General features: G+C 44.7%; 1 protein-coding gene across 1 annotated transcript in view; it reads left to right on the forward strand.

Moving 5' to 3' along the window:
• The window catches only part of igdcc3 (immunoglobulin superfamily, DCC subclass, member 3), a 179,504-nt gene that overhangs the window by 132,146 nt on the left and 19,508 nt on the right, over positions 1-27,850 (forward strand). The window contains exons 6-8 of the mRNA XM_059952840.1: positions 10,840-10,998; positions 19,887-20,052; positions 26,016-26,263. Of these exons, the coding sequence (XP_059808823.1) occupies positions 10,840-10,998; positions 19,887-20,052; positions 26,016-26,263 (573 nt within the window). The remainder of the gene's footprint in view (positions 1-10,839; positions 10,999-19,886; positions 20,053-26,015; positions 26,264-27,850) is intronic.

A 27,850-nucleotide genomic window follows, 5' to 3' on the forward strand; every position in this document is an offset into this window, starting at 1 on the left:
GATAAAAAGGCGGTCTCCCCTCTCCATAACGGAGAGATCTCCCCAGCAATAAAAGGCCATTCACAATTAACCTGATTCTGAAATGCAACACTGGCATATTATGCCTGCCATATTTTACCTTGCCATTACATTTTGAGGAATCCAATTATATTCTCTACCCTCTCATGAAAGGCAGGAGACTTCATAAGCATATTTAAATTGCGAGCATTTTTTAAGTTCACAAAATATTTTTTATTCAGAAGCATATACAGGAAATGCTATACTCTTATTAATCTTTTTTGGCATTCATTATGGGATCCTATCAATACATTCTAATAACTCTCATACGCCACTCATATTAACCTTTTTGAACAACACACCCACGAACAGTTTGGTCGTTCACAGTGAGAGGCCAGAGAGTGGCCAAAGCCCTGGAGTGAAACAAAGAAATTTCACCATGAAAGGCACAATGAATCAGTTACAACGGCAACCATACATACTAGTCAGAATACTAAGAACATATCGTATCTTTTATTAAACATAAAAACCAATTAAAATCCACTGTGCAGCTGGGATTTCCGAGACCTAGGTAAACACAACAGTGAAAGGGATGCATCGTTATAGTTAATTCAGCATGAGCACACCGATGCTGAATGTGAGCTGTGTTTTCAAAAGTTCCCTTATCACAGATTAGTATTGAATTCTGAAACAAATTCTCCAAACTGAGTTTTAATCAGGTTGGTGAACAATAAAAAAAAATTGGATTCCAAAATATGATTTCAAGCTGGGAGCTTCAAATGAGATTTATTAATTTATGGATTGATATGATATTCTATGAAAATATAATTATAATGAGTACACTATGGGGATCATGGCAATGGAGGAACATTTATAATGTATAACAGTGTAATTAGATTGACTCATAGCAAAGTATGTTTTTGTCTTTGTCACATTAGATTTTATTTTATGCACTGATTACTAACTTGCTCAATATTCCACTGGAAAGGTCCTTTAAGTTTATGAAACTGAGACCTTTGTATCTACAACAATTTACAGCAATTTGCAGTTTAATTGTAAAGGATATGCATCATGAAAAGTAGGAATTTGATGTATGTGGAAAGATCATATAATTCAGAATCTTGGTAATTTGGTTTGCATTCTGAGACCTGAGCTTGAACAGCCCAGGGTGTTGACTAAATAGCCTGCTGTGAGCTGAAATGCGGCTGTTGACCGGACACAGATACGCAATCACAAAGGAGGTTCCATCTGAAACATGGTGCAGAGCTTTCTGACTGGTGCAATCACCGCCTGGAGTTCAGGCTGCAATGTGCGGGATCGAAAGAGGGTTGTAGAGTCAGCCAGCTCCATTATGAGCACAACCCTTTTCACTATTGAGAAATCTTGAAGAGTAGATGCCTCGAGAAGGCAGTATCCAGCGTTAAGGATCCGTGCCATCTGCGCCAAGCCCCCTTCTCATTACAGAAGCCAGAAGAGGTATAGAAGCCTGAAGACCAATACCCTTTAGGAACAGCGTCTTCCCCTCTACCATCAGATTTCTGAATGGACCATGAACCCATGACTGCTACTTCACTATTCCTCTACTTATAGTACTTTTTAGGTTGTTACAGCCAGGGGTGGTAACAAGGATAAGCTCCCACTAGCTATTAAATGCTCCCATTGGCCTGCACCTCAAATAACCTCTGTCAACCAAGTCCAGCTCCTGGCTTTTACACACGGCTTAGTTACAAAGCCCGGTGAAACCATTTCTATTGACTGGAATAGGGCCAAAGGTGGATTACTGGTGCCTTAACATCCATTGCTTCGGGCAGGTGGGGCTCATCAGCTGTGATTGGCAGCTCATCTAAAAGAAGAAAAGCTATTATCTCAAATTTGCACTGCCTTGCAGCTATACCCACTCACGGGGAAGGCTTCAGGAGTAAACCCAAAGGAAAAGTCCAGAGCTGGAGTCCTTACATTGAGCTCAATGTTGACTGGGAACTCCTGTGACGCTGCTGGTACAAACTGTATCGGCCTCTGCTATTTCTTTGGGTTCAGCGGATGTGTGGAAAGGGGGAGCTTGCTTTCTATATTATACTGCCCAGGCTTGTGTATCTAGACAGCTAGGATGCAAGTTCATGATTGACTCTAAGCAATGGAGGCCCAAGAGTAAATTTTATGTCTTGCACTTCACAGCTGCTGCAACACAACAAATGTTGGTGATGATAGATCTGACTGTGAGCACAGAGATGTTCTCATTGGGCCAGACGTGCCTAGCAGTATGGGGATGTTTTTGGTGAAGAAAGAGAAAAAAAAAGTGACTTCTACTCCAGTGATGGCCTGTGCCTTGAAGGTGGGGATCAAAAACTATGGTGTGAGCTCGCATTTGCTGTGGTTTTTGTTGTAAAGTGAACGAAGTCACCAGAGAGAAGTAGCTGTTAGATTTGAAGTAGTATCTTTATTCGACAAAATGTGACACCAAAGGCATCATATTGAAACCTCTTTCAGAGGAAGTACTGCTTTACCCAACTCTACGCGACATTTCATATGCTAAAGATCAATGAACAATTCCACATTTAAAGTGCATCCCTAAAGTTGAACTACACACAAACTTCACACTTCCCTCTTCCCACCCACACTATAGACACCCAAATGAATTTAAATCAGCATTGCCTGGTCTTCCAATTATCTGCAGTTCACAACTTTTAGGAACCCATTTGTCCAGAGCTGCATTTTAAATTTAATCTACAATCCATATTCAGATCTGAAGATTGATAGTGAAAGTTAGTTGCTGAAGTTATTTGCTATATGCGCTAACCCCCCCCAAAAATGCCCTAACATTTCCAATGGTAGCTGACTTGTTGGTGAGTCAGGAGATCCAAAGTTTAAAATCTCCTCCAAAAATTGCAGCTGGTGTGGTCTTTTGGATAAAAAGTTGAACTGATTATTCTCTTAGGTGGAAATCAAACCTTCTTGGCATAGAGAAGAGCACCAGAGAGGCCCCTATTGTCTTGGACAAAAACAGAGATGATCTGGGCAACATGATTTCAGATTCTGATTTATTTATCACCTACAGTGCCAAGCCAAAGTTTTAGGCACAAGTAAAAAATAATCTGTAAAGTGAAAATGCATTCAAACATAATGAAAAGTCTCTAAATAGCAAAAAAAAATTACTATAAAGAGCAGTAAACAGTAATAAAAAAGATCAAATCAATGTTTGGTGTGACCACGCTTTGCCTTTAAAGCTGCATCAGTTATCTTAGGTACACAGTTGTGTAGTTCTATAAGAAAATCGGCATGTAGGTTGTTCCAAGCATCATGGAGAACTTGCAGACTTTGGCTGTCTCGCTTGCTTCCGTTTCTCCAGCCATGGCGATGTTGAGATCAGGGCTCTTTGGAGGCCGTATCATCTGAAACTATACAAAAAGTCTAGGGTGCCTAAGACTTTTGCGCAGTACTGTACATGGGAACATATGGTGAAATGCATAGTTTGTGTTAACAACCAACACACCTAAGGACATGTTTGGGACACTTTGCAATTACATTTATTTATTTATTTGGTGATTACAGCGCATAGTAGGCCCTTCCAGCCATGCTGGCCCAGCAATCCCACACCACAGTGAACTCTCATCTAATCATGGGACAGTTGACAATGACCAGTTAACCTCCCCAGTGTGTCTTCAGACTGTTGGAGGAAACCAGAGCACCCAGGGAAGACCCATACATTCTGCAGGGAGAATGCACGGTGACTCCTTACAGAATGGCACTGGATTACACTCCAAACTCCGGAACACTTCGAGCTCAAGTTTCATTGCGCTAACAGCTATGCCACTGTGGTCCCTACCATAGGAGCTTCCAGTAGACAGCTTACCTGCTGCAATTCCTAACTTATAATAATGACTGCTATCCAGAGAAGGCCAAAGTGCTTTGAGGTGCTCTGGGAGGAACATGCAAACTTTTCCCTTAAGGTTTGAGACCCAGTCTGGATTTGAACTACTGGATTAGGGTGTGGTCCTACTGTAGATAGTACAGCAGTCACATAGCTCCAGTGAACTCAGGTTCGATTCTGACTAACTAAACCTTGGAGTTTGCGTGTTCTCCCTGTGACCAGTTGCATTTCCTCCAGGTGCTCTGATTTCCTCCCACATTCTTGAAGGCGTGAATGGTTTCTGGGCCACGGTTTCCCCCAGTGAAGTAGTTGGGTGAAGCATCAAGGGAAGTCTGTGGCCATATGAGAGAGAATAGGCTCCAGGGAAATGAGTGGGAGACTGGATCAATGGGATTAGTCTGATAGCTGGAAAGGATGCAATGGTTTTTTTAAGAGAATATAGGAAAATGTAATCCAGCCTCATTGTTTGGTGTGGTAGTCAGCAAGTTACAAATTGATGGTAGTTCATTCTGGGAGACTAGAAGGTCAATATGTCCTTTTTTGCTCAGGTAGATGCAAGTGCCCTATGGCATTGGTAAAGAAAGGTATGTAGGTGTCTAACATCTCTCTGTTGACACCATCCAACAGCAGACCAACTGGGTATCATTGATTAACTGTTTGCAAGAACTTTCTTTGTGCTTCTCCACTTGGTACGTAACAGGATAGACTATAGCAGAAATAACTAATTTGCCTGGATTATTTTAGGCTCACTTGAGAAACAGATCAGACATCAGGTTAATTCACAACTAATCAACACTTTCCAGTACCAGTGACCAGGGTTCAATTTCTGCTGCTGCCTGTGAGGAGTTTTTATGTTCTCCTTGTGACAGCGAGGATTTCCTCCAGTTGCTCTGGTTTCCTCACACAGTCCAAAGCTGTACCGGTTGGTGGGTTAATTGGTGGTTGTAAATTGTCCCATGTTTAGGTTGGGATTAAATTGGGGGTTGCTGGATGGTGTGGCTCGAAGGGCCAGGTGTGCCTATTCTGCACAGTTTCTCAATAAATAAATACATTTTATACACTGCCCCAATTTGCTTTCCTTTGGAGTTAACCGATCAGAAGATCAGTTTAATCTTCTACACAGTTTAATCACGTACACAGGAATGGTGTATGTGTACCATTCCTGTGTACGTGTTTAGCACTGCAGGTGGAGTGTTAAGTGTATTGTAATGAGGAACTGCTCGGACTTGTTAAATCTCAGACCTGTCGGGATTAAGGTGTTAATGAATAATTTGTATGACCTTGGTGGCAGAGTTTATAGGGGAGTGTTTGTCTCACAGTGCCTGAGACCTGGGCTCAGTTCTGATCCTGGGTGCTGTTGATGGGGAGCTCGCATATTCTCCCTGTAACTGAGTTGGGTTCTTTTCATTGCTTTGGTTTTGTCCCATATCCCAGTGACACACGGGTTAGTAGGTTAGTTGGTCAGCGTAAATTGCCCTTGGTGGTAGATTTTCAAGAGATTGTAGGAAGAATGAAAGATGGGATTAATGGGTTTGTTGGTGTAGAATGGTGCTTGATGGTCATCTTAGACATAGAACATAGATCAGTAAGACACAGTACAGGCCCTTCCGCCCACAATATTACACTCCCTTCCGCAACGTTTACAAAGCTCTCCTTCACGCAGCTTTTGAAAATTCAGATCACTCTTCGATCTTGCTTTTGCCGACCTACAGGCAGAAGCTGAAACAAGAGGCGGCCATAGTTAAAACTGTCCACTGTTGGTCCGACCAGTCGGCCTCCGTGCTGCAGGACCGCTTTGATGACATCGACTATCGGGATGTGCATCAACGACGTTGTCCCCCGGGGTCGGTCAGGGTCTTCCCGAACCAGGAACCCTGGATCCATAGTTCAGTGTGAGCAGCACTTACAGTGCAACGTCGGGCTTACATTGCCGGCAATCAGCAGGAGCTCAAGAAAAGCAGCTACCATTTGCACAAAGCTATCAAGGCTGCAAAGCAACAATACAGGGACAAGATTGAGTCAAGATACAAAGCAAATAGCACACGTGACTTGTGGCGAGGGCTGCAAACCACCGCAGACTTCAAAGCCAAACATTGTGGTGCCGCCAACCTCGCGGCCTCTCTCCCAGATGAGCTCAGTCACTTTTATGCCCGGTTCGATGTGGCTGACTCTGAGCCTCCAAGGAAAGCCACTGTTACAACCTCCAACCTGGTCTTCGCTGAGGCTGAGGTACGCAGATGTTTTCAACAAGTGGACGTTCACAAGGCTGTGGGACTGGATGACATCCCAGGGCGGGTACTCAGGATGTGCGCAGCACAACTGGCGGGTGTGTTTACTGACATTTTTAATCTCTCCCTCTCCCAGTGTAGAGTGCCCTCCTGTTTCAAATTATCCACCATTGTCCCTGTACTAAAAAAGACCAAGGTAACATGCCTGAATGACTGACGTCCTATCGCACTCACCTCATTAATAAGCAAATGCTTTGAGAGGCTGGTCAGGGACTACATCTGCAGCATGCTACCACCCACACCAGATACCCTACAATTTGTCTACTAACACAACCGATCGACAGATGACGCAATAGCCACTGATCCACACACTGCCCTTACACATCTGGAGAAGAAGGATGCTTACGTGAGAATGCTGGTCTTGGACTACAGTTCAGCATTCAACACCATAGTTCCATCCAGGCTCAACTGGAAGCTCAGAGACCTCGGCCTTCTCCCTGCCTTGTGCAGCTGGATCCTGGACTTCCTGTCAGATCGCTGGCAGGTGGGCTCCCTCAGCTCCACCCCTCTGACTGTCAACCCAGGTGCCCCTCAGGGCTGTGTACTAAGTCCCCTCCTTTACTCCCCGTATACCCATGACTGTGTCGCCACCCCCAGCTCCAATCTGCTAATTAAATTTGCCAATGACACTACATTGATTGACCTAATCTCAAACAATAATGAGGTGGCCTACAGGGAAGAAGTCATTTCTCTGTCACAGTGGTGTCAAGAAAACAACCTCTCCCTCACTGTGGCAAGAGCAAAGGAGCTGGTTGTGGATTACAGGAGGAATGGAGATGGGCAAACCCCTATTGACATCAATGCATCTGGGGTTGAGAGGGTGAACAGCTTTAAGTCTTTAAGTTCCTCAGCATCCACATCACCAAGGACCTCACGTGGTCTGGACACACCAGCTGTGTGGTGAAAAAGGCACAACAGCACCTCTTTCACCTCAGACAGTTGAGGAAGTTTGGTATGGGCCCCCAAATCCCAAGAACTTTCTACAGGGGCACAATTGAGAGCATCCTGACTGGCTGCATCACTGCCTGGTACGGGAACTGTACTTCCCTCAATCGCAGGACTCTGCAGAGAGTGGTGTGGACAGCCCAGCACATCTGCAGTTGTGAACTTCCCATGATTCAGGACACTTACAAAGACAGGTGTGTAAAAAGGGCCCGAAAGACCGCTGGGAATCCGAGTCACCCCAACCACAATCTATTCCAGCTGCTACCATCCAGGAAGCTGTACCGCAGCATAAAAGCCAGGACCAACAGGCTCTGGGACAGCTTCTTCCACCAGGCCATCAGGCTGATTGACTCACGCTGATCTGAGTGTTTTTCTGTTACATTGACTGTTCTATTTATTATAAATTATTATAAATTACTATGATTGCACATTTAGATGGAGACATAACGTAAAGACTTTTACTTCCCGTGTATGGGAAGGATGTAAGAAATAAAGTCAATTCAATTGAATTCAATGTTGTGCAAACCTTTTAACCTACTCCAAGATGAATCTAGCCCTTCCCTCCCACATAAGCCTCCATTTTACTTTCATCTATGTGCCTATCTAAGAGTTTCTTAAATGTCCCTAATGTATCCTCCACTACCACCAGCCCTGGCAGTGTGCTCCACTCACATAGCGCTCTCTTTTTAACTAAACCTACCTGTGACATCCATCCTGTACTTCCTTCCAATCACCTTAAAATTATATCCTCTCTTTTTAGCCATTTCTGACCTGGGAAAGAGGTGCTGGCTGTCAACTCTATTGATGCCTCATACACCTTCATCAAGTGACCTCTCATCCTCCTTTGCTCCAAAGAGTAAAGCTCGAGCTCGCTCAACATATCCTCATAAGACTATTTCTCTAATCCAGGCAGCATCGTGGTAGATCTCTCCATTCTGGCTAATGCTTCCACATCCTTCCTATAATGAGGTGACCAGATTTGAACACAATAAATACTCCATGTGTAGTCTAGCTAGAGTTTTATAAAGCTACAACTTTATTTATTTATCAGTTTATTTGTTTATTTATTTATTTATTGATCGATTGATTGATTGATTGTTTGATATGCAGCACAGAGCCATGCTGCCCAGCAATCCCCTGATGTAATCCTTACCTAATCACAGGACAATTTACAATGACCTATTAACCAAGCAACCGTTACGTCTTTGGACTGTGGGAGGAAACCTGAGCACCCGGAGGAAACCCATGTGGTCACGGGGGCGAACGTGCAAGCTCCTTATCAGCAGCATTGGGAATAGCCAGCACACTATACGCCTTCTTAAACACCCTGACAACTTGCATGACGACATTGAGGGATCGATGGATGTGGGTCCCAAGAGCCCTCTGTTCCTCCACACTGCTAAGAATCCTGCCATTAATCTTGTACTTCCTCCTCAAGTTCAATCGTCCAAAGTTTATCATGATGGGCCAAAAGGCCTGTTTCATTGCTGCATGACTTTATGGCTTTAAGTACCTTTGAAATGAAGAATCACAGCAAAATTTATTCATAGTAGTCTCCCACAAACCATAATAGCTTTTGCTTGAGAGATGAAGACTGGCAAGAACGGAATGGTTCACTCTTTGGAACCAAGCAATGGAATTTTAATCACTGCAGAAGAGGTGAGGCCTCAGTTTCATGGCTCAAAGAAAGATGGTTCTTTGATGCTGTGACGGTTGCTCAGTCTCTTCGGCTCACAACTACCTGACTCAGAGGGGAGACTCTGTCACTGTGGGGAAACTGATGGCGATTCAGTGCCAAGTGCAGTTGCTGGATGAGAAGGCTGCAGGTTCTGTCCTGAGGAAAGGTCTCGGCCTGGAATTTTGACTGTATATTCACTTGCGTAGATACTGACTGACCTGCTGAGTTCTTCCAGCATTTTGTGCGTATTGCTTTGGATTTCCAGCATCTGCAGATTTTCTTGTGTTTAAAATTCTGATTTCCCCCCACCCACCCATTTCCAGCCAACTGAGCTAACTCAAAAGCTGAGAGACAAGGGACTGTAGATGCTGGGACCGGGAGCGATAAGCAATCTGCTGGAGGAACAGTATCTGTGGGGGTGGGAGGTGGGGAGAGGAATTGGCAATGTTTCGGATCAAAATCCTGAGTCAGGATTGACTCAGGACTCAAGAAGTATTTCTATGAATGAATCTATAGATTTAAATAAACTCAAATGTAATTTAAGCATTTAAGTGTACTCCATATGATCAGGAACAACGTTGAGGAAGATGTCTTTAGTGAGAGGCAGAGAGCTTCTAGACATTCTGCATTATTAAATTATATATATGGTGTCTGTATATTACTTATGTGTGTGTGTGTGTATATATATATAGCCCACTAGGCTTGCCCGCACGTTTGACTAGGGGAATCAGCTTTTGGCCCCGCCAAACAGGGCGTTCAAGTTTGGGTGGATGCTGTGTAATGTACCCCAGTACAAACTCACAACGCAAATATCAGACAGTACACAATAAGCGATTAAATAATTACACTTTATAACTCTTATTTTGTTCTTTGGTTAGTCGAGAATCAAACTATAAAAGACAAAGGCACCACTCTTATTAAAGTTAACTGTTTGTGCACAAAAATCATTGGAGCTCACGCCTCTGGCGTTCCTCCCTGAACAACCTCCGCCGAAACGCCGCCAACCTCCGGACCCTCGAATTCCCATATGCTCCGTCCGATGATCACCGAGTACTCCCCGCACTCGTTCTTCCTCTTCGCTCGCCTGGACAGAAAGCCCCCAAAAAGCTCGGTTCCCAGGCATACAAGATAGAATCATATTGGTTAGTTCCCCATTATCTGTAATTGTAACCCAAACATCGCAGCTGCAGAGAAACCATTACATCAGCAGTTAGCATTACAGAGAAGCCATTTCATTAGCCTTAGCAGTTAACATTACTGAGAACTATATATATGTACAGCACTGTGCAAAAGTTAGGTATATATATATATATATATATATATATATATATAGCTGCTATAGTGCTACAGGGCTGGAGTAATTTAATGTTTTACACCACAAAAGAAAAACAACTTTCATGACATATGTGTGATGATAAACCTGATTCTGATATGGGTCTCTATTGTGGACTGAGAGTGGGAAGGGGGCAGGGAGAGGGGAATCATGGTTGGGAAAAGGGGAAGGGAGTGGGAAATTCCAAAAACACATTCTATAATGATCAATTATCCAGTCATTTGAAATCAAATAACTGTGCCTGGTGTCTCAGGGCTGGGTGTGTCTGCACGTGTGCCACCCCACCCCGTCCCCATCCCTGGCTCCCCTTCCCGGCCACCTGTCCCACACCCCTCCCACGGTGTGCCATCCTCGCCATTCCTAACATCCTTTGCTCCCACCAGATTTACAAACTTGCTCTCTGGTCCACATTCACAAATATAGGATGGTGCAAAACTCTTAGACATGCTAGTTATATGCTTAAGACTTTTGAACAGAACTATGTATGTTATTTTTTTTGCCTCCGACTTTAAGTGTGACAGCTGGCAAAATCTTAGTTGCCTCCATATAATGAGCTGTAGGATTAACATCCAGGCTCTTCCCATCATTCAACCATGATAGTGCAAGATTAATCCACTCCTTTCTCTAACTCGCTGGTGGATTTGACAGTGATCGTTTATGGGACTGGTGGAGACAAACTGTTACCCCGCTGATTAAACCCGAGCTAATCCGCAAATGTTTGTACTCGCAGACGGCAGGCCGATTGGCGTGGAGGGAATCCAGGTGCTTGGCACAGGGAACCTGATGATCTCCGACCTGTCTGTGCAGCATTCCGGGGTGTACGTGTGCGCCGCCAACAAACCCGGGACGCGGGTGAGGCGCACAGCACAGGGGAGGCTGGTGGTTCAAGGTAAGTCTGTGGTTCTTCATGGGGACCGTTACAGTTAATAGCCACTTGCTGAGAGTTAGACGCAAACACGAGGAAATCTGCAGATGTGGGAAATCCAAGCAACACACACAAAATGCTGGTGGAACGCAGCAGGCCAGTTAGCATCTATCGGAAGATGTACAGTTGACATTTCGGGCCGAGACCCTTCGTCAGGACTAACTGAAAGAAGAGATGGTGAGAGATTTGAAGTGAGAGGGGGAGGGGGAGATCCAAAATGATAGGAGAAGACAGGAGGGGGAAGGGATAAAGCTGACACAATCACTCCTTGCCTGCTCTCCATCTCCCTCTGGTGCTCCCCTCCGCCTTTCTTTCTCCCTACGCCTCTTGTCCCACAATCCTTTCTCCAACTGTGTATCCCTTTTGCCAATCAACTTTCGAGCTCTTAGCTTCATCCCTCCCTCTCCTGTCTTCTCCTATCATTTCGGATCTCCGCCTCCCCCTCCCACTTTCAAATTTCTTACTATCTCTTCTTTCAGTTAGTCCTGACGAAGGGTCTCGGTCCAAAACGTCAACTGTACATCTTCCTATAGATGCTGCCTGGCCTGCTGCGTTCCACCAGCATTTTGTGTGTGTGGCTGAGAGTTAGATTTTATTTGGTCACCTGTGTAAGTGTGAACACCCAACAGAATCGTCTGCATTATAGAACATAGAGCAGAATAGCAGAGAAACAAGCCCTTGGGCCGAAGATGTGGTGCGGAACTAATTAAATGTAATTAAATGCTCAACCAAACTCTATTTGAACAATGTTCATATCCTTCCATTATCTGCACATTCAGATGCCCTTTTAAAAGTCTCATCAACATCTCAATGCTGTGAATTACTGTGAAACTTAATGCTCTGGGTGCTCCAGTTTCCTCCCACCTTCCAAAATTTTGGCGCCACCACAGCACAACCGCCGACTGTGCTTGTCATTGAAGCAGGCAACTCATTTCGCCGTATGTTTCGAAGTACGCGTGACAAATAAAGGAAATACTTAACTGGCTGCTAGTTTGCATTCAGGAGCACGCCTTAACATGGATCCCGTGCATTTCCTGAGGGTGCCGGGTACCACAGAATGCAGCTTGTTGCTCAACAGTCTAAGAAGGCCACCTCCCATGCAGTGAACACCTCTCTCCTCTGCTCTGCTGGGAGGTGGTGACTGCTGGTGCTTGCCCCAGCAGGCCTCCTCATCCTTCTGCTCCTCTTGCTTCCTCTGCCACTCACCCTACGCACTAGAGGCAATTCACAAAAAGCCAGCCAACCTGCTAACCCACCCTGGGATGTATCAGGAAACTGGAACTCCCAGGGTAAAACCACATGTTCTATCCACAGAGCACCCGAGGGCAGGATTAAGCCAAGTCTCTGGTCCCCTAGCCCTCAATGTTTGTGTCTCTTTGCTGCTGTTCCTCAGGCACCAGCTGTTGCTTTTAGCTCACCTAGCAAGTGAGGCTGAGCAACATGCAACATGTTACAATGAGCAACCTGCCCTTTGCTAGGCATATTCTGCAGAATGCTTGCAGTCCAATTCAGGCATTGGAGCCTCAGTTTTAGAAAATCCGTCATATTTTCCACCATGACTCTGAAACTTGTTCAGCCTTGGCCCATGGTTAGGCTGCTGTGGTAGGAAACTATATTGACGTCAGTAGCCAGTGAACCAGAGAGCTTGTCTCGGGGATTTATCCTTCTAGGCTATGTTGTCCTTAGGAAATGTCTGGTGGTGTGTCCACTCTCTGGATGAAGACTTGAGTTTCCTGGAAGCATGTTCTCACCATCAGTAACTTCTTCTGGTCATCAGCCTGAACATGGAGTGGCAGACACTTTTTTTTTGAGGAATAGGTTATCATGTAGAACAAATTTGATGAAGGGGAAGGAACTCCCAGATTTACAGACAGTGACATGGAAGTCCAAGGTCCATGGATGTCAGATGGGAGCTTCTGTGTGCTGAGGTGGCCCCCACTCCTTCAAGGAGACATAGAGAGATACAGCACAAGGTGACATGGTTAGCACAACGCTTCCCAGTACAGGCAACCGGGGCTCCATTTCAGCTGCTGCCTGTAAGGAGTTTGTACGTTCTCCCCGTGACCATGTGGATTTCCTCCCACAGTCCAAAGATGTAGCGATTGGTGGGTTAATTGGGCATTATAAATTGTCCTGTGGTTAGGCTAGGGCTAAACCGGGAGATTGCTGGACTGCATGGCTCAAAGGGCCAGAAGGGCCTATTCCACACTGTATCTCAACCAATCAACAGAAACTTCCACTCCAACCCACTAAGTCCACCCTGACCATCAGCCGACTATTCTACATCGATCCCTTCATTTTATTGTTATTCCTATATTCTTATCAACTTCCCCCTCCTTCCCACACATTCTGCCACTCGCCCTACACACTAGGGACAACTCACAAAAGCCAGTCAGCCGTTGTACCCACCTTGGGATGTGTCAGGAAACTGGAACTCCCAGAAGAAACATCCCCATTTGATCCACACAGCAGCTGAGGTCAGGATTGAACCCAGGACGTTGGTGTTGTGAGGCAGCGACTCTGCAGGCTGCGTTTCATCCTCACAGTTAGGTGGGGACTGAGTTCAAGAGCTGTGAGGTAATGATGCAGCTCTATAAAACTTTGGTTAGACCACACTTGGACTATTGTGTTCAATTCTAATCACCTCATTATATGAAGGATGCGGAAGCTTTAGAAAGGGTGCAGAGGAGATATACCTTAGAGACTTACAGATCTAAACTCAGTAGTTATTTCAACACCCTCTCTGAATAGAAATTTGGCAAGCTTTGCTGGACAAGTGGCCTGGCAAGAACTTTCTAATATTGGAGCAACGGAGGATGAGAGGTGACCTGACAGAGGTGTACAAAATGATAAGAGGCATTGATTGTGTGGATAGTCAGAGGCTTTTCCCTAGGGCAGAAATGGCTAGTGTGAGAGGGCACAGTTTTAAGGTGCCTGGGAGTAGGTACAGTGGAGATGTCAGGGGTAAGTTTTTTTTTACACAGTGAGTGCTGAGTGTGTGGAATGGGCTGTCGGCGACAGTGGTGGAGGCAGATACAATAGGGCCTTTTAAGAGATTCCTGGATAGGGATATAGAGCTTAGAAAAATAGAGGGCTATGGGTATCCCTAGGTAATTTCTAAGGTAAGGACATGTTTGGCACAGCTTTGTGGGCTGAAGGGCCTGTTTTGTACTATAGGTTTTCTATGTTCTAGTGCAGTAGGATCTTGCAAGGATTAGAGAGCATGTTTTATGAGGAAAGGATGAATGAACTGGAGCTATTCTCTTTGGAGTAGAGATCACTTGATAGAGATGTACAAGATGATAAGAGGCTTAGATAGAGTGGACAGCCAGGGACTTTTCCCCAGGACAGAAATGGCTAATACAAAGGGGAATGATTCTATGGTGATCGGAGCAAGGTATAGGGAGGTTGTCAAAGGTAGGTTTTTTGTACACAGAGTGGTGGGGCTTGGAACAGCCTGCCAGCGGCAGTGGTAATTGCATTTAAGAGACTCTTAGGCACATGGCTGAATGAGGGATGGAGGGAATGGGGGAAGGTAAGGGCTAGACTGATCTTAGAATAGGTTAAAAGGTCAGTAAATGTCATGAGCTGTACTGTTCTATGTTCTAAGGATTTAAAGAGTTGCTTAATTTGCCAAATGCAGTTGGACACATACAGTGAAATGCGTCATTTGCGTCAAGTCAAATCAGCAAAGGTTGTGTTGAGCAGCACACAAGTGTGACTACACCTCCAGCGCCGATGAAGCATGCCTACGGCTCGCTAACCCCCTCCGTACATCTTTGGATGCTGAAGTACCCGGAGGAAACCCAGGCAGTCACGGGGAGAATACAGAAACTCCTTTCAGAAGGCAGTGGGAATTGTATCCCGAGCTTACAGCTGGCACTGTAAAGCATGGCGCTAACCATTACACTACTGTGCCACCCCAATAATGTGACAATAATAAATCAATACCGAACCTCACTTAACATCTATCAACTCCAGTTTTGAAACTTTCACCATCAGAGGTAAAAGTTTACTTCATCCCTTGTTCGAGAAGCACTCCCACTTGGCCTGGCCGCGTACAATTCTGGTTCCTCTTTTACGTTGACTGGTAAAGTTGAGTTGGGTGCCAATCCAGAAAGAAGTCACCATGATGACAGAATCCAATATCTAATTGAAGGCCTGTGGGTGAGTTCTCAGAGAAGGACACAGAGAGAAAATAAATCAATTGGAGGCCACAGATTTAGCTTCTCACTGTACTAGGCAAGGAGCACGCTCAAGCAGCATCTTGCATGACCTGAAAGCTAAGATTTACTAATGGATTTCAGTGAACTGAAACCTTACACCAGTGTGTAGGTGACTGGTAGGTATTTGTGCTCAGGCAGTCCTCAGGCTCTGAGTTACAGTTCGAACTTACCCGGCATCTAACGGCAGTACCAAGGACATGAAGGCGCTGAGTTTGCCTGATAACATCAACAGGCCGGGAAGCAAAAAGTTAAAAAGCCTGAGGATTAATCTTAAAGTGATTGCAGTCAGTGATGTCAGCCGCAGTGCCTGCCCCAGGGAGCCTACTTTCTCTGCACTCTAATCACTTGGCATCGACTGATTGCACACTGACCCCAAAATTTACAGCTCTGCTTTCACAGACTAATAGACCCTTGCCCCAACACGCATCACTATGAATTTACCATTACTAATGAAAAGTAAATTCCTGAAACGATGTCACGCTGGGCTTCACCAGGAAGTCTCCATCACTGGCGAACGCGCAGGCACAAAGAATTTTTGGTCTCTGAATGCTCAATATTTCAAATTCCTTTTGAATTTATCTAATTAATAGATATGTGTATTTAATCACATGAATAATTAAGAGCTATGAATAATTAAGTCTGGTACATGGAACATGGCAGGGGCATCAATAATGTAGTCACATTAACTCTCCATATGCTGGCTTTTGCTTTATAATCTATTACATGTATGTGTGTTTAACAAAATGTCATTGCGGAAAGGGAATGAAATACTACCCTACTTATCTCGGAAAGAATGTTTGTGCTGCTGGAGTCAAGTGGAACGTCTCACTAAGTACACAAAGCCTATTAGGAAACCCAAGCCTTAGGGTCATTTTCAGGCCAGCTAGTGGGGCATACCACAGCTTTCCAATGGTGTGCAATCGAACAGGAGCTTGCCACTGGTGTGACACCGCACCTATACCACAGCTCCCCCCCCCCCCCCCGCACCCCTCCACACCGCCGCCTTTTAGTTTCGATTCGTGTGCACTTCTCTGGGTGTCCCCGCTTTGACCCGGCAAGAGAAGGAGAGAAGAGAGTAGGATAAGCAGCAGGCACATAGGAAGGTCTTAAGCACAAGAGCTGCTGCAGATGCTGATAATCTTGAGTCTCACACACACAGAATGCTGGAGGAGCTCAGCAGGTCAGCATCCATGGAGGGGAATAAACGGTCGACATGTTGGGCCGAGGGCCTGCATTAAGACCGGCAGTGTTAGAGAAGCCAGCATGCTGTTATTTTAAAATTTATTTTGAGGTACAGCACAGATAACAGGCCCTTCCACCCAAAGGGCCTGTGCCATGTAAATACACCCAAGTGACCAATTACTCAACTAACACGTACACCCTTGGGATTGTGGGAGGGAACTGGAGCACCCGGAGGAAACCTGTACAGTCACAGTGAGATCCTACAATCTCCTTACAGACAGTGGCAGGGATTGAATCCAGGTAAGTGGTACTGTACAACATTATACAGATAGCAGCAGGAATTACAGCTGGGTCATTGGCACTCTAAAGTGTTATTACAGGCAGTGCTGGGAATTGAACCAGTTTGTTAGCACTGTAAAGCGTTATATAGACAGTGACGTGAATTGAACCCGGGTCACCATGCCACCCTAAATTTCTTATGAAAGAAGACACCATAACAGTCAAAGCTCTGTTCAAAGTGGATCCTGCTTCCTAAAACTCAGCCCACGTGTGCCAGGCTCAGGACGGGTGTGGAGAAGTGTCAGGCAGCTCCTCGGTCTCGGCTGGGTTTGGATCAGAGAGATTCGGATCAAGGTTTTAGTTTTGAACCGGAGTAGTCTGCTGCACAGCCATGGACATGCAGAAGGAAAGGGCAGAACAGCATGGAGGATGGGGAGACGAGCTTGGGTCAGGGGGTGAGGGGCTGGACCATATGGAGATGAGCAAGTGGGAACTTTGGTTTTATTTGAAAGCATTGCATAACTATTCAGAGCTTCTCCAGGTCGGGCAGTCAAACAAGAACCAACACATTTGCCACTTCCTGTCAGTCTCCTCCCCCTCTCCTTCCCCTGTGTTGATGCACGTGACATATTGCAGCTTTTTTACAATCCCAGACTTCCCATAAAGTGCTGTTCTGTTTCCTGGAGTATTGCTTGGAAACTGGTGCTCAGTCTAAGGCCAACAAGGTTTAGTGTCCAGGTCACACCGTAACTTGAATATTGAGTTTATTTCTAAATCGATGTCCTGTTGGTGGGTTGCTTTGTCCTGAAAGCACCAGCTGAGCTCTTAGGTCTGGGAGCTGATCCCTACCGTCACAGTATGGATAAATTTTGAAGCTGATCTTGTTCAAGAGATGATCTTGGAGGAGTTTATATGATATAGAGTAGAAAGGTACAACCTGCTTTTCCAGTACAATTCACAAATCTGAGATGCACGAACAAAGATGAAATTTGGCAAAAGGCAAGTTTGGTACCAGGGAGCATTTCTTCTACAGGATGGACAACCTTGAATTGTGTAGTGGAGACCGACACCATGGAGGCATTCAGTGTGTCAGAAATCCAGCACAGAAAGAAGCTATTTGGCCCATTGAGTCTGATTTAGCTCTTGGTAGAGCAAACTAACCAGACCCATTATCTCCTCCTTTTCTCAAAGCGTAGATGTGCTTTACTTTTAAATTTTAATCCAGTTCTCTTTTGAAAGCCACAGTTGAATCTGCATCCATTCTTCTGGAGTTGTACAATGTTCAATTAAGCTCATGGATGATGGAAAAATGGAGGGCGAAGTAGCAGGAAAGGGGCAGATTTATTGCAGTGTAGGTTAAAAAGTCAGCAGGTGGGCCGAAGGGCAGAAATGTTCTATGTTCTACAAACCCCATTTCCAGAAAAGTTGGGATATTTTCCAAAATACAATAAAAACAAAAATCTGTGATATGTTAATTCACATGAACCTTTATTTAAGTGACAAAAGTACAAAGAAAAAATTTTCAATAGTTTTACTGACCAACTTAATTGTATTTTGTAAATATACACAAATTTAGAATTTGATGGCTGCAACACACTCAACAGAAGTTGGGACAGAGTTAAAATAAGTTTGAAAAGTGCACAGAATATTCAAGTAACAGCGGTTTGGAAGACTCCACATTAAACAGGCTAATTGGTAGCAGGTGAGGTATCATGACTGGGTATAAAAGTAGCATCCATCAAAGGCTCAGTCTTTGTAAGCAAGGATGGGTCATGGCTCACCCCTTTGCGCCAAAATTAGTGAGAGAATTGTTAGTCAGTTCAAAAGGAACATTTTCCAATGCAAGATTGCAGAGAATGTAGGTCTTTCAACATCTACAATACATAACATTGTGAAAAGATTCAGAGAATTCAGAGAAATCTCAGTACATAAAGGGCAAGGTCGGAAACCGCTGTTGAATGTGCGTGATCTTCGAGCCCTCAGGTGGCACTGCCTAAGAAACCGTCATGCTACTGTGACAATTATAGCCACCTGGGCTCAGGAGTACTTCAGAAAACCATTGTCACTTAACTTGGTAGAGTTAAATGTTGGTAAATGTTGGACAATGTTGGTAAACATTGTCACCATTGTCACATTGTCACGCTGCATCCAGAAATGCAACTTGAAACTGTATTACACAAGGAGGAAGCCATACATCAACTCTTTGCAGAAACGCCGGCGAGTTCTCTCGGCCCGAGCTCATCTCAGATGGACCAAAAGACTGTGGAACCATGTGCTGTGGTCAGATGAGTCCACATTTCAGCTAGTTTTCGGAAAAAACGGGTGTCGAGTTCTCTGTACCAAAGATGAAAACGACCATCCTGATTGTTATCAGCGAAAGGTGCAAAAGCCAGCATCTGTGATGGTATGGGGGTGCATCAGTGCCCACGGCATGGGTGAGTTGCATGTATGTGAAGGTACCATTGACTCTGAGGCGTATATTAGGATTTTAGAGAGACATATGTTGCCATCAAAGTGATGTCTCTTCCCGGGACGTCCATGCTTATTTCAGCAGGACAATGCCAGACCACATTCTGCACAGGCTACAACATTGTGGCTTTGTAGACACAGAGTGCATGTGCTTGACTGGCCTGCTGCCAGTCCAGATCTATCTCCTATTGAAAATGTATGGCGCATCATGAAGAGGAGAATCAGACAACGGAGACCACGGACTGTTGAGCAGCTGAAGTCTTATATCAAGCAAGAATGGACAAAATTTCCAATTGAAAATCTACTACAATTAGTATCCTCAGTTCCAAAACGATTAAAAAGTGTTATTAAAAGGAAAGGTGGTGTAACACAATGGTAAACATGCCTCTGTCCCAACTTTTGTTGTGTTGCAGCCATCAAATTCTAAATTTGTGCATATTTACAAAATATTTACAAAATTAAGTTGGTCAGTAAAACTATTGAAAATCTTTTCTTTGTACTTTTGTCAGTTAAATAAAGGTTCACGTGAATTAACATATCACAGATTTTTGTTTTTATTGCATTTTGGAAAATATCCCAACTTTTCTGGAAATGGGGTTTGTTTATTCTAATGTTGTCAAACACTCACTCCTGCATTCAGAGGATAAACTCGTCTTCCTTGTAAGCTGAGTTTCTTTCTCCCGTTTTATATTTCAGCACCTGCAGAGTTTGTACAGTATCCGCAGTCCATTTCGAGGCCCGTGGGGACCACGGCCATTTTCAATTGCCTGGCACAAGGGGAGCCAGTACCTCAACTCACCTGGCTGAAAAACGGGGAAATCTTGGCACCCAGTGGTCACATCAAACTGAAGAACAACAATAAGTAAGTGAACCCAGCTTCCACCAGCTCCGTGGTTGGGCAGATCTTTGGAGGAGAATTCAGGAGACACGAGCTTGCCCCAAGTGTAGGCTCTGGGCCTGATCGCTGCCAGTTGGGGATCTGCCAGTCGTATTCCCACAGGAATCAAGCCCATTACAACAGAATGAAAATTTGTCCACTTTTCTCACTGAGGGGTGTGATATTGGGGAGGGAAAGATGAAGGAGAGCGGTTGGCATATAGTAAAGCCAGGAGAAGAATGGCTGGTACTATTGCGTTAGTATTTTGTAACGTTAGTAATGGAACTACTGCCGTTGGCCATGAAGTTGATGCCAGTTTTGGGATTTCAGGCTCCCTCAATGGTCTAACACGGAAGTGGCAAACACGGGCTCCTGTGAGGGATGAAAGGAGGAGGGGTGGCATTATGAGTCAGAGAAAATGTCACGGCATTGTTCCATCAAAACAGACCGGAGAACTCATCTAGTGAGGCATTATGGGTGGAACTGAGAAATAAAAATGGTATGACCATGTTAATGGGGCTATAATTACAAACCACCCAACAGTCCTAGGGATTTGGAGGAACACATTTGTAGAGATCACAGACTGTTGCAAGAAAGATAAGGTTTAGTAGGTGATTTTAACTTTCCACATATTAATTGGAACTCCCGTCCTGTTAAAGGACCAGATGGGATAGAATTTATCAGGTGTGTTCAGGAAAGTTTCCTTAATCAGTACCTGGAAGTCCCATTGAGAGAGTGTGCTATACTGGATCTGCTATTAGGAAATGAGACAGGGCAGGTGACAGAAGTTTACATAGGGGAATACTTTCCATCTAGTGCTCACAATCTCATTAGTTTCAAAGTAAATATGCAAAAAGATAGGTCTGGTCTGTGGGTTGAGGTTCTAAATTGGAGAAAAAACAATTTGATGTTATCAGAAATGAAATGGCAGGTGTGGATTGGGGTAGGCTGTTCTCTGGCAAAGGTGTACTTGGTAAGTGGGAGGCCTTGAAAAGCAAAATTTTGAGACTACAAAGCTTGTATGTGCCTGTAAGAATAAAAGCTAAAGATAACAAGTGTAGGAAACCTTGGTTTTCAATAGATATTGAGGCCCTGGTTAAGAGAAAAAAAGGAGGTTCTTAGCAGGTATAGGCAGGTAGGAACAAATGAGGTATGGTGTATATGCAGTGCAAATGAACACTACAGAAAGAAATCAGGAGTGCGACAAGAAGGCATGAAGTTGCTCTAGAGAATCCTAGGGGATTCTACAAATATGTTAAGAGCAAAAGAATTGCAAGGGACAAAAGTGATCCTCTAGAACAGTGGTCCCCAACCACCGGTCTGCGGCCCAATGGCTGCCTTGCTTGCCTGTTCCAAGGCTGAGGATATCTCCACGGGGCTGGAGAGAAACTGGAACGGGAGAGGAAAAGATCCAGTCGTTCCTTACCCATGACCCCTGAAAGCAGAGGAGCGTTCTGGGATGGTACTGGAAATGTTGGAGTCCATGAATCGGAAGCATGCAAAAGGCCGGAATGTTGAGGGTGTGTGGCACCCGCTTGTCCCACCAGCCACTCCTGCCCTGTGGCAGAGTCTGTGATTCCCACGTTGGCCTCAGGACACACAAGGGAGTCATCCTCGATCCCAAAAGACTGGCCAAGAAGACAATTCAATGACCGATTGTTCTTAAGCAGAAATAACTTTTTTTAATCTTGACTTTGTACAACAAATGATTGCTTTTTAAACAGTGGTTAAAAATAAGCCAGCCCTGATCATGTTTCCCTGGTTACCACTATTAGCATGAAAAGCTCAAGGAATCAAATCAAAACAACAGTGTGAACAGAATGGTGGCCAAGTCAATGGCTCTCATAAAAGGCAGGATGTGACGATTAATGTTGGGGAGGCTAGCCATTCAGACTTTCTTTGTTCTGTTGAATCAGGGTAATTCCCGGTCAAGGTGTCTTTGGCAGCTTTGTTTTTTTAAAATTTGTGTGGATTTACTCACGATCCCTGCTCCCAGCAGCTGCGGGAGGCCAAGAGGTTCAGGAGTCCCAAGGGTGAGGAGATATTTCACTTCACTCCAGAGGCTCTCAGTTGTTACAGTGTGAGTGAGCAACCGTGCAAGTTGGAAAAGCTATCTTTCCATCAGTAATCAGCAGCTAGCAAAGAGATTAAATAAAAGCCTTTGGAAATCCTTCAGGCTGACTTCGGATTGGAAGGAGTTGTGGGTAAGGTTAAGGTGGAGATCTGTGTGGGTTGTAGCTGGTGAGGATTGGGGGTAGGGAGCAGTGAGAGGAGGTGTGTGTGGGGGGGAGGGTTGGGTGACGGGGCACCATTTACTGATCATCTCCAGGATATCGGTTACGACTGCCTCTAACTTACTTCAGTCCAAGTGCTGTGGAAAAAAATGTCTCTACCTTCAGCTGCCCTTGATGAGAAACATTCTTGGGGCATTTCTGGTTGGACTTCCCAGCGAGCTTATGCAGGGCATTTCAATTTCCTTATAGCTTCCAATTCTGTTTTGCGGACACTGGAGGAATTGCCTTTGTCTTGGATCACCGTATTGCAATATCTTGGCCCCCCACCCCCCTCACTACTGCTGTTCAGCGAAGGGTTAATGATTGCTTTGCTTCTTTTGTGTGGGTAAAGACTGGCCATCGGTCTGGCCCTGTGACCTTGGGAAAATCACTCATGCTGATTGTTACTGTGCAGGACAACAGCCTTTGAATGTTCGCCCCTCAATAGACTGGGCCCTTTTTTTTTACGCTCTCACACTCTAGTGTGAATGTGTGCTGGCTCTAGCCTTGACTGGCTTTTCCTTAGCAGCTGTCAGTACAGAATACAGAACTCAACCGTATTGTGCGCTTCACGGCCTACTGACAGAAGTGTCAGGAAGCAGTCGGAGTCTATCCTCGCTATATTTCCCAGAGATATGTAAATAACATGGGTCTGTGAATGAAGTGGTCGCAAAGACTGCGGCTGTTTTCAATTGAGATCATTCTAGTTTCAGAGGCTGATGAACCTCTTTAACTACCAGTAACTAACGCTGAGCTTTTTGAGCTGTAAGTGTTGCTATGCATTCCGGTGCCAGCATGGAATGCCCACAATGCTTCACAGAACAACAGAAGCTGTAACACCACCACCCAGGTCATGCCTTGCTCTCAAAGCTACCATCAGGAAGGAGGTGCAGAAGCCTGAAGGCACACACTCAACAGTTCAGGAAAAGCTTCTTACCCTCTGCCATCAGATCTGTGAATGGGCACCGAACCCCTGAACACTACCTCACTGCTTTAAATTTCATTTTTGCACTACATATGTAATTTAACTATTTAATACATATATTTACTGTAATTCACATTTTTTCTATTATTATGTATTGCATTGTACTACTGCAGCAAAGTCATCACATTCCACAACCTATGCCAGTGATACTAAACCTGATTCTGATTCTGAGAACAAGACAACAGCAGCCCTCCCAATAATTCCGTCCAACCAGTTAAACACCCAGACGGGCCTCCAACTCCAGGACAGGCTGCCTCCAGGGTTGGAGGTCTCTCTGAGTGTGTGATTAGGTCGGTGGGAGGGATGGGACAGGGGCTTGTTTTGCTGCTGTTGCTGTGTTGTTCTGTGAAACATCGTGGGCATGGCATGTTGGTGTTGGAATGCGTGGCAACTATTGTGGGCTGCCCCCAGCTCATCCTTGGGTAAACTGGCTGTGGACGCAAATAATATATTCCACTGTACGTTTCAATGTATATACGATAAGTAGATCTGAACTTGAGTCTGAATCTGCTGCAGTTTAGAGATCCATTAGGTTTGGTGATAATGTGTCCAGTTGATAGGAGAGATGAACATGAGGTTTTTTACACCTTAAAGGTGCCATATTTGTGAAGCAGACAAGAAAATCCTCAAGGCCCAATCCCAAAACAAGTCTGAGATTATTTGGGGGGCTAAAGCCTGCTGGAGGTTCCCTTCACAAAACTGAGTGTCGCTGGCATTACGTGTACCCTTAAGCTAGACACCCTTCGTTCAGCTTCAGTGTGCTGTGAGACTCATACGACTGTCCTCCTGATAAAAGGGAAGACATTCTTTTCTTGTGTTTGACCTACATTGCAGGATGGTTCAAGAGATATGTTTCAGCCGTCCACAGGCCTCTCCCTCGTAAAGAGAGGAAGCGGCTGGCTTCAGAAGGAATCTGCTGAGGTCATTCACTGATACAATATCTAGGTCAGGAGCAGTAAGGGAGGGGATTGACAATGGGTGTTAACAGACTCTCTTTGATCTGTTGTCCTGCTAGAGTTTATTAATCCCATCAGGATGAAGCACAATCAATGGGGAACTCCAGGAGCTCCAGGAAACTTTTGCACATGAGCAGACCTGTCTGTTTCAAAATGAAATGCCTTTCATTTGAATGTAGATGCTGTGATTGAATTGCGGCAATGCGCACGTGTCTCCCATCCAGACAATGAAATGTTCACGTCTATTAAATTGGGTTGGAAGAGAGCCCTGTATTTCCCCTTCATGTTGGAGGAACTTTCCATTTGTGAACTAAAATGTTCTGACAACAATTCTCATTAATATTCAATGTCCTCTGAATAGCCATTTATTTTGCTTTAATTCAGCAGTATTAAAAATGTTTAGGAACAAATCAAGATTTAATTTGCATTTATTAGTTAAAGCAGTAATTCAGTATTTTGTAAGGACATCTTTTAATCCCTTGAGTTTTACTAAGTCAAAATCTTCCTAATTATGTTGAGTTCTTTTCACATAGAAGGGCTTTGACAGTTGCCAAGGACATCCCAGAATGGTTGCAAGAGTTCACCTGAGCCACTGACAAAGCTTCAGTAGAAAATTAGCAGGACCTTTATGGAAACTTAGCACACATTCATGGTAGCTGTAGCTTATATTGCATTGTGGGGTGGGAGTTAGGAGCATTTTGTATTTCCATGCATTTTGCAGAGGAAACCCACGCGGTCACAGGGAGAGTGTAAAAATTCCTTACATACAGCAGCAGGAATTGAACCTGGGTCACTGGTACTATAAAGCATGCTAACTACTAGACGACCATGCTGCCCTGTCTTTGCACAGTACTGTATGTCAGTATCAATAAAACTGATTCTGATTCTGAAGTTTGGAACCTTAGAATGACTAGTCTTAGAATCTAGTTTAATTTAGTGCAAAATTAATTAAGTTATTGGTCTTAAAATAATGAGTTTGGATCTAAATGACAAATGGAGTACCTCACTGGAGGAACTCCACAGGTTGGGCAGCATCCTGTTGGAGTACCTGTTGGAATCATACTTCACTGTTCGAACTATGAGATATGGTTAAGAGTCTTCAGTAACCAGTTGAGAACATTAGAATAGCTACCTGGAATCCTAGATAGCCAACTGGAATCTTACAATGAACAGTTGGAGTCTTAAGAAATGACTTAGAATTTTTAAAATAGCCAGTTGAAATTTTAAGTAGCTGCTTAGAATGTTGGAATACACAAGTAGAGTTTTACATATAGCAGATGGAAAGCTTATAGCTTCTCTGGTTAGGTTAGGTTGTGGATTGAGCAACAGCAGAACAAGACCTGTCTCATGGGCTCCTGATGGCACTTGATAGAGTCCACATCTACAAGAGGCACTGCCACAAAAAAGCAGCGTCCATCATCAAGGACCCCCACCATCCAGGCCATGCTGTCTTCTCACTGCTGCCATCAGGAAGGAGGTACAGGAGCCTCAGCTCCCACACCACCAGGTTGCAGGGAGAGCACAGAATTTCCCCTTCTATTGCTGAATGGCCCATCCATGCTCACTCCAGAAGACCACTCACGAGTAATTATCATGGTGGTAGGAGACCCATCATTACTAGGTACATCGGTGGGAGACGAGAAAACTTAAAAGAAAGAATTGGAAAAGAAATAGAGGACTCCTGTGCACCTTTGACATTGAGATTCATTTGGCTTCCTTTCTCCCTTTTCCTAGCACGCTCACGATAAATGGGATCTCCCCGGAGGATGAAGCAATCTACCAGTGCATTGCTGAAAACGATGCTGGCTCGACACAGGCAAGTGCACGATTAACGGTCCTCTGGGCAGAGGGGCTTCCTGGACCCCCTCGGGATGTGAAGACCATGGCTCTCTCAGCAACAGCCATTCAAGTGTCCTGGAGCGAGCCCTTGGAGAATACCAGAGACATTATCGGTTACGTCCTACACATCAGGAAGACTGCAGGTAGGAGAATGACTGCCTCCTCTCCCGCTGCCAAGATATTCAGATCACTGTGCTTATATAAATATAGTACTGGATGAGGTGCTTTTGGGAAAAATCACACCTGTAATAGCTCTGGGGCAAGAAGTTGAAAATTGTACCACAAGATCTTCCCAAGCCACTCATATCAGTGTGTAATATGCACAGAAATCACTCAAAACACCCAGAATCAAATACTGAGTTTAGCCCGAAGATGCTGCCCCAGGGTAGATATGAAGGCATTTTTATTAGGGAGAAGGTATCATTGTCTCTCTGCCCTTAAAATTATTTGCTCTTATAAATCTAGAATTGTCTGAGCGTCACAATAATTGTTTCACTGCTCTGGAGCACGTTTATAATGAAACCCGTTCCTGTGCAGCCCTTACTCAGGAGAGATTAGTGCTCTGGTACAAAATTATAGTTGCTATCGTATTATAAGTGATAAGGAAACATATTCATCCAGAAATGTTCTTAGAATCAGAGGCTTATTATCACTGACATGCAGTATGCAGTGAAATGTGTTGTTTTAAGGCAGCAGTACAGTGAAGTACATTAAGGTAGTTATGCATTGCAATAAGGATATAAATAGTGCAAAAAGAGAGGAATATAGTGAGGTGGTGTCATGGGTTTCATGAACCTTTCAGAAATTTGATGGCCGAGGAGATGAAACCGTTTCTAAAACATTGGGTGTGCATCTTCAGATTCCTGTATGTTCCTGATGGGGGAGATGAATGAGAAGGGCGCATGTCCTGGATGGTGAGGGCCTTTCGTGATGGATGCTGCCTTCCTGAGTTACCATCCTTTCAGGACGTTGCCTCACTATTTTCGATCTCTTCTTAGTACTTGTATGCACAGGTATAATGGAAATCTTACTTGCAGGAGCATCACAGGCATATAGTGTCAAATAAGAAACATTCACAAGAGAAAGCATAAATTGCTCACTATTTTTACAAGAAAGCAAGACAAAAGCACAAAGTCCATCATCCTTCACCATCCCCTCACCTCCAGTCCTTGCTTGGTCTGGCTTTGTGTGACACCAGTGTCATTGACATTCTAAATTGGCCCAGCAAATATAATTGCTGTAAAGTATTTAGAGGCTCGGGAAGAGAGCTTGCCATTTTGCAAAAGGAGTTATTGGAGAGTGATCAGTACTGACCCTAATTGTGATTGTCACATTGTGTGAATGAACTTGTCCTGGCCCAACACGTAATTCAATTACAAAGAAAGCATGCCAGCGCTGCTGCTTCCTCAGGAGTTTGTGAAGATTGGGCATGACGCCTGAATGGTGGCATCCGTCGGTCTTGAGAGACCATGGATCTGCGCCTGGAGTTTCCAGGGCGCAGGCCTGGCCAGGGTTGTATGGGAGACCGGCAGTTGCCCAAGCTGCAGGCCTTCCCCTCTCCACGGCACTGATGTTGTCCAAGGGAAGGGCACTAGGACCCATGCAGCTTGGCACTGGTGACGTCGCAGAGCAATGTGTTGTTAAGTGCCTTGCTCAAGGACACAAACACGCTGCCTCACCTTGCCCACTAGGCCACGCGCCAACACGTGACTCCTAAAACCTTGACAAAC

Source organism: Hypanus sabinus, chromosome 28 (genome assembly GCF_030144855.1).
Source record: "Hypanus sabinus isolate sHypSab1 chromosome 28, sHypSab1.hap1, whole genome shotgun sequence".
NCBI classification, from domain to species: domain Eukaryota; kingdom Metazoa; phylum Chordata; class Chondrichthyes; order Myliobatiformes; family Dasyatidae; genus Hypanus; species Hypanus sabinus.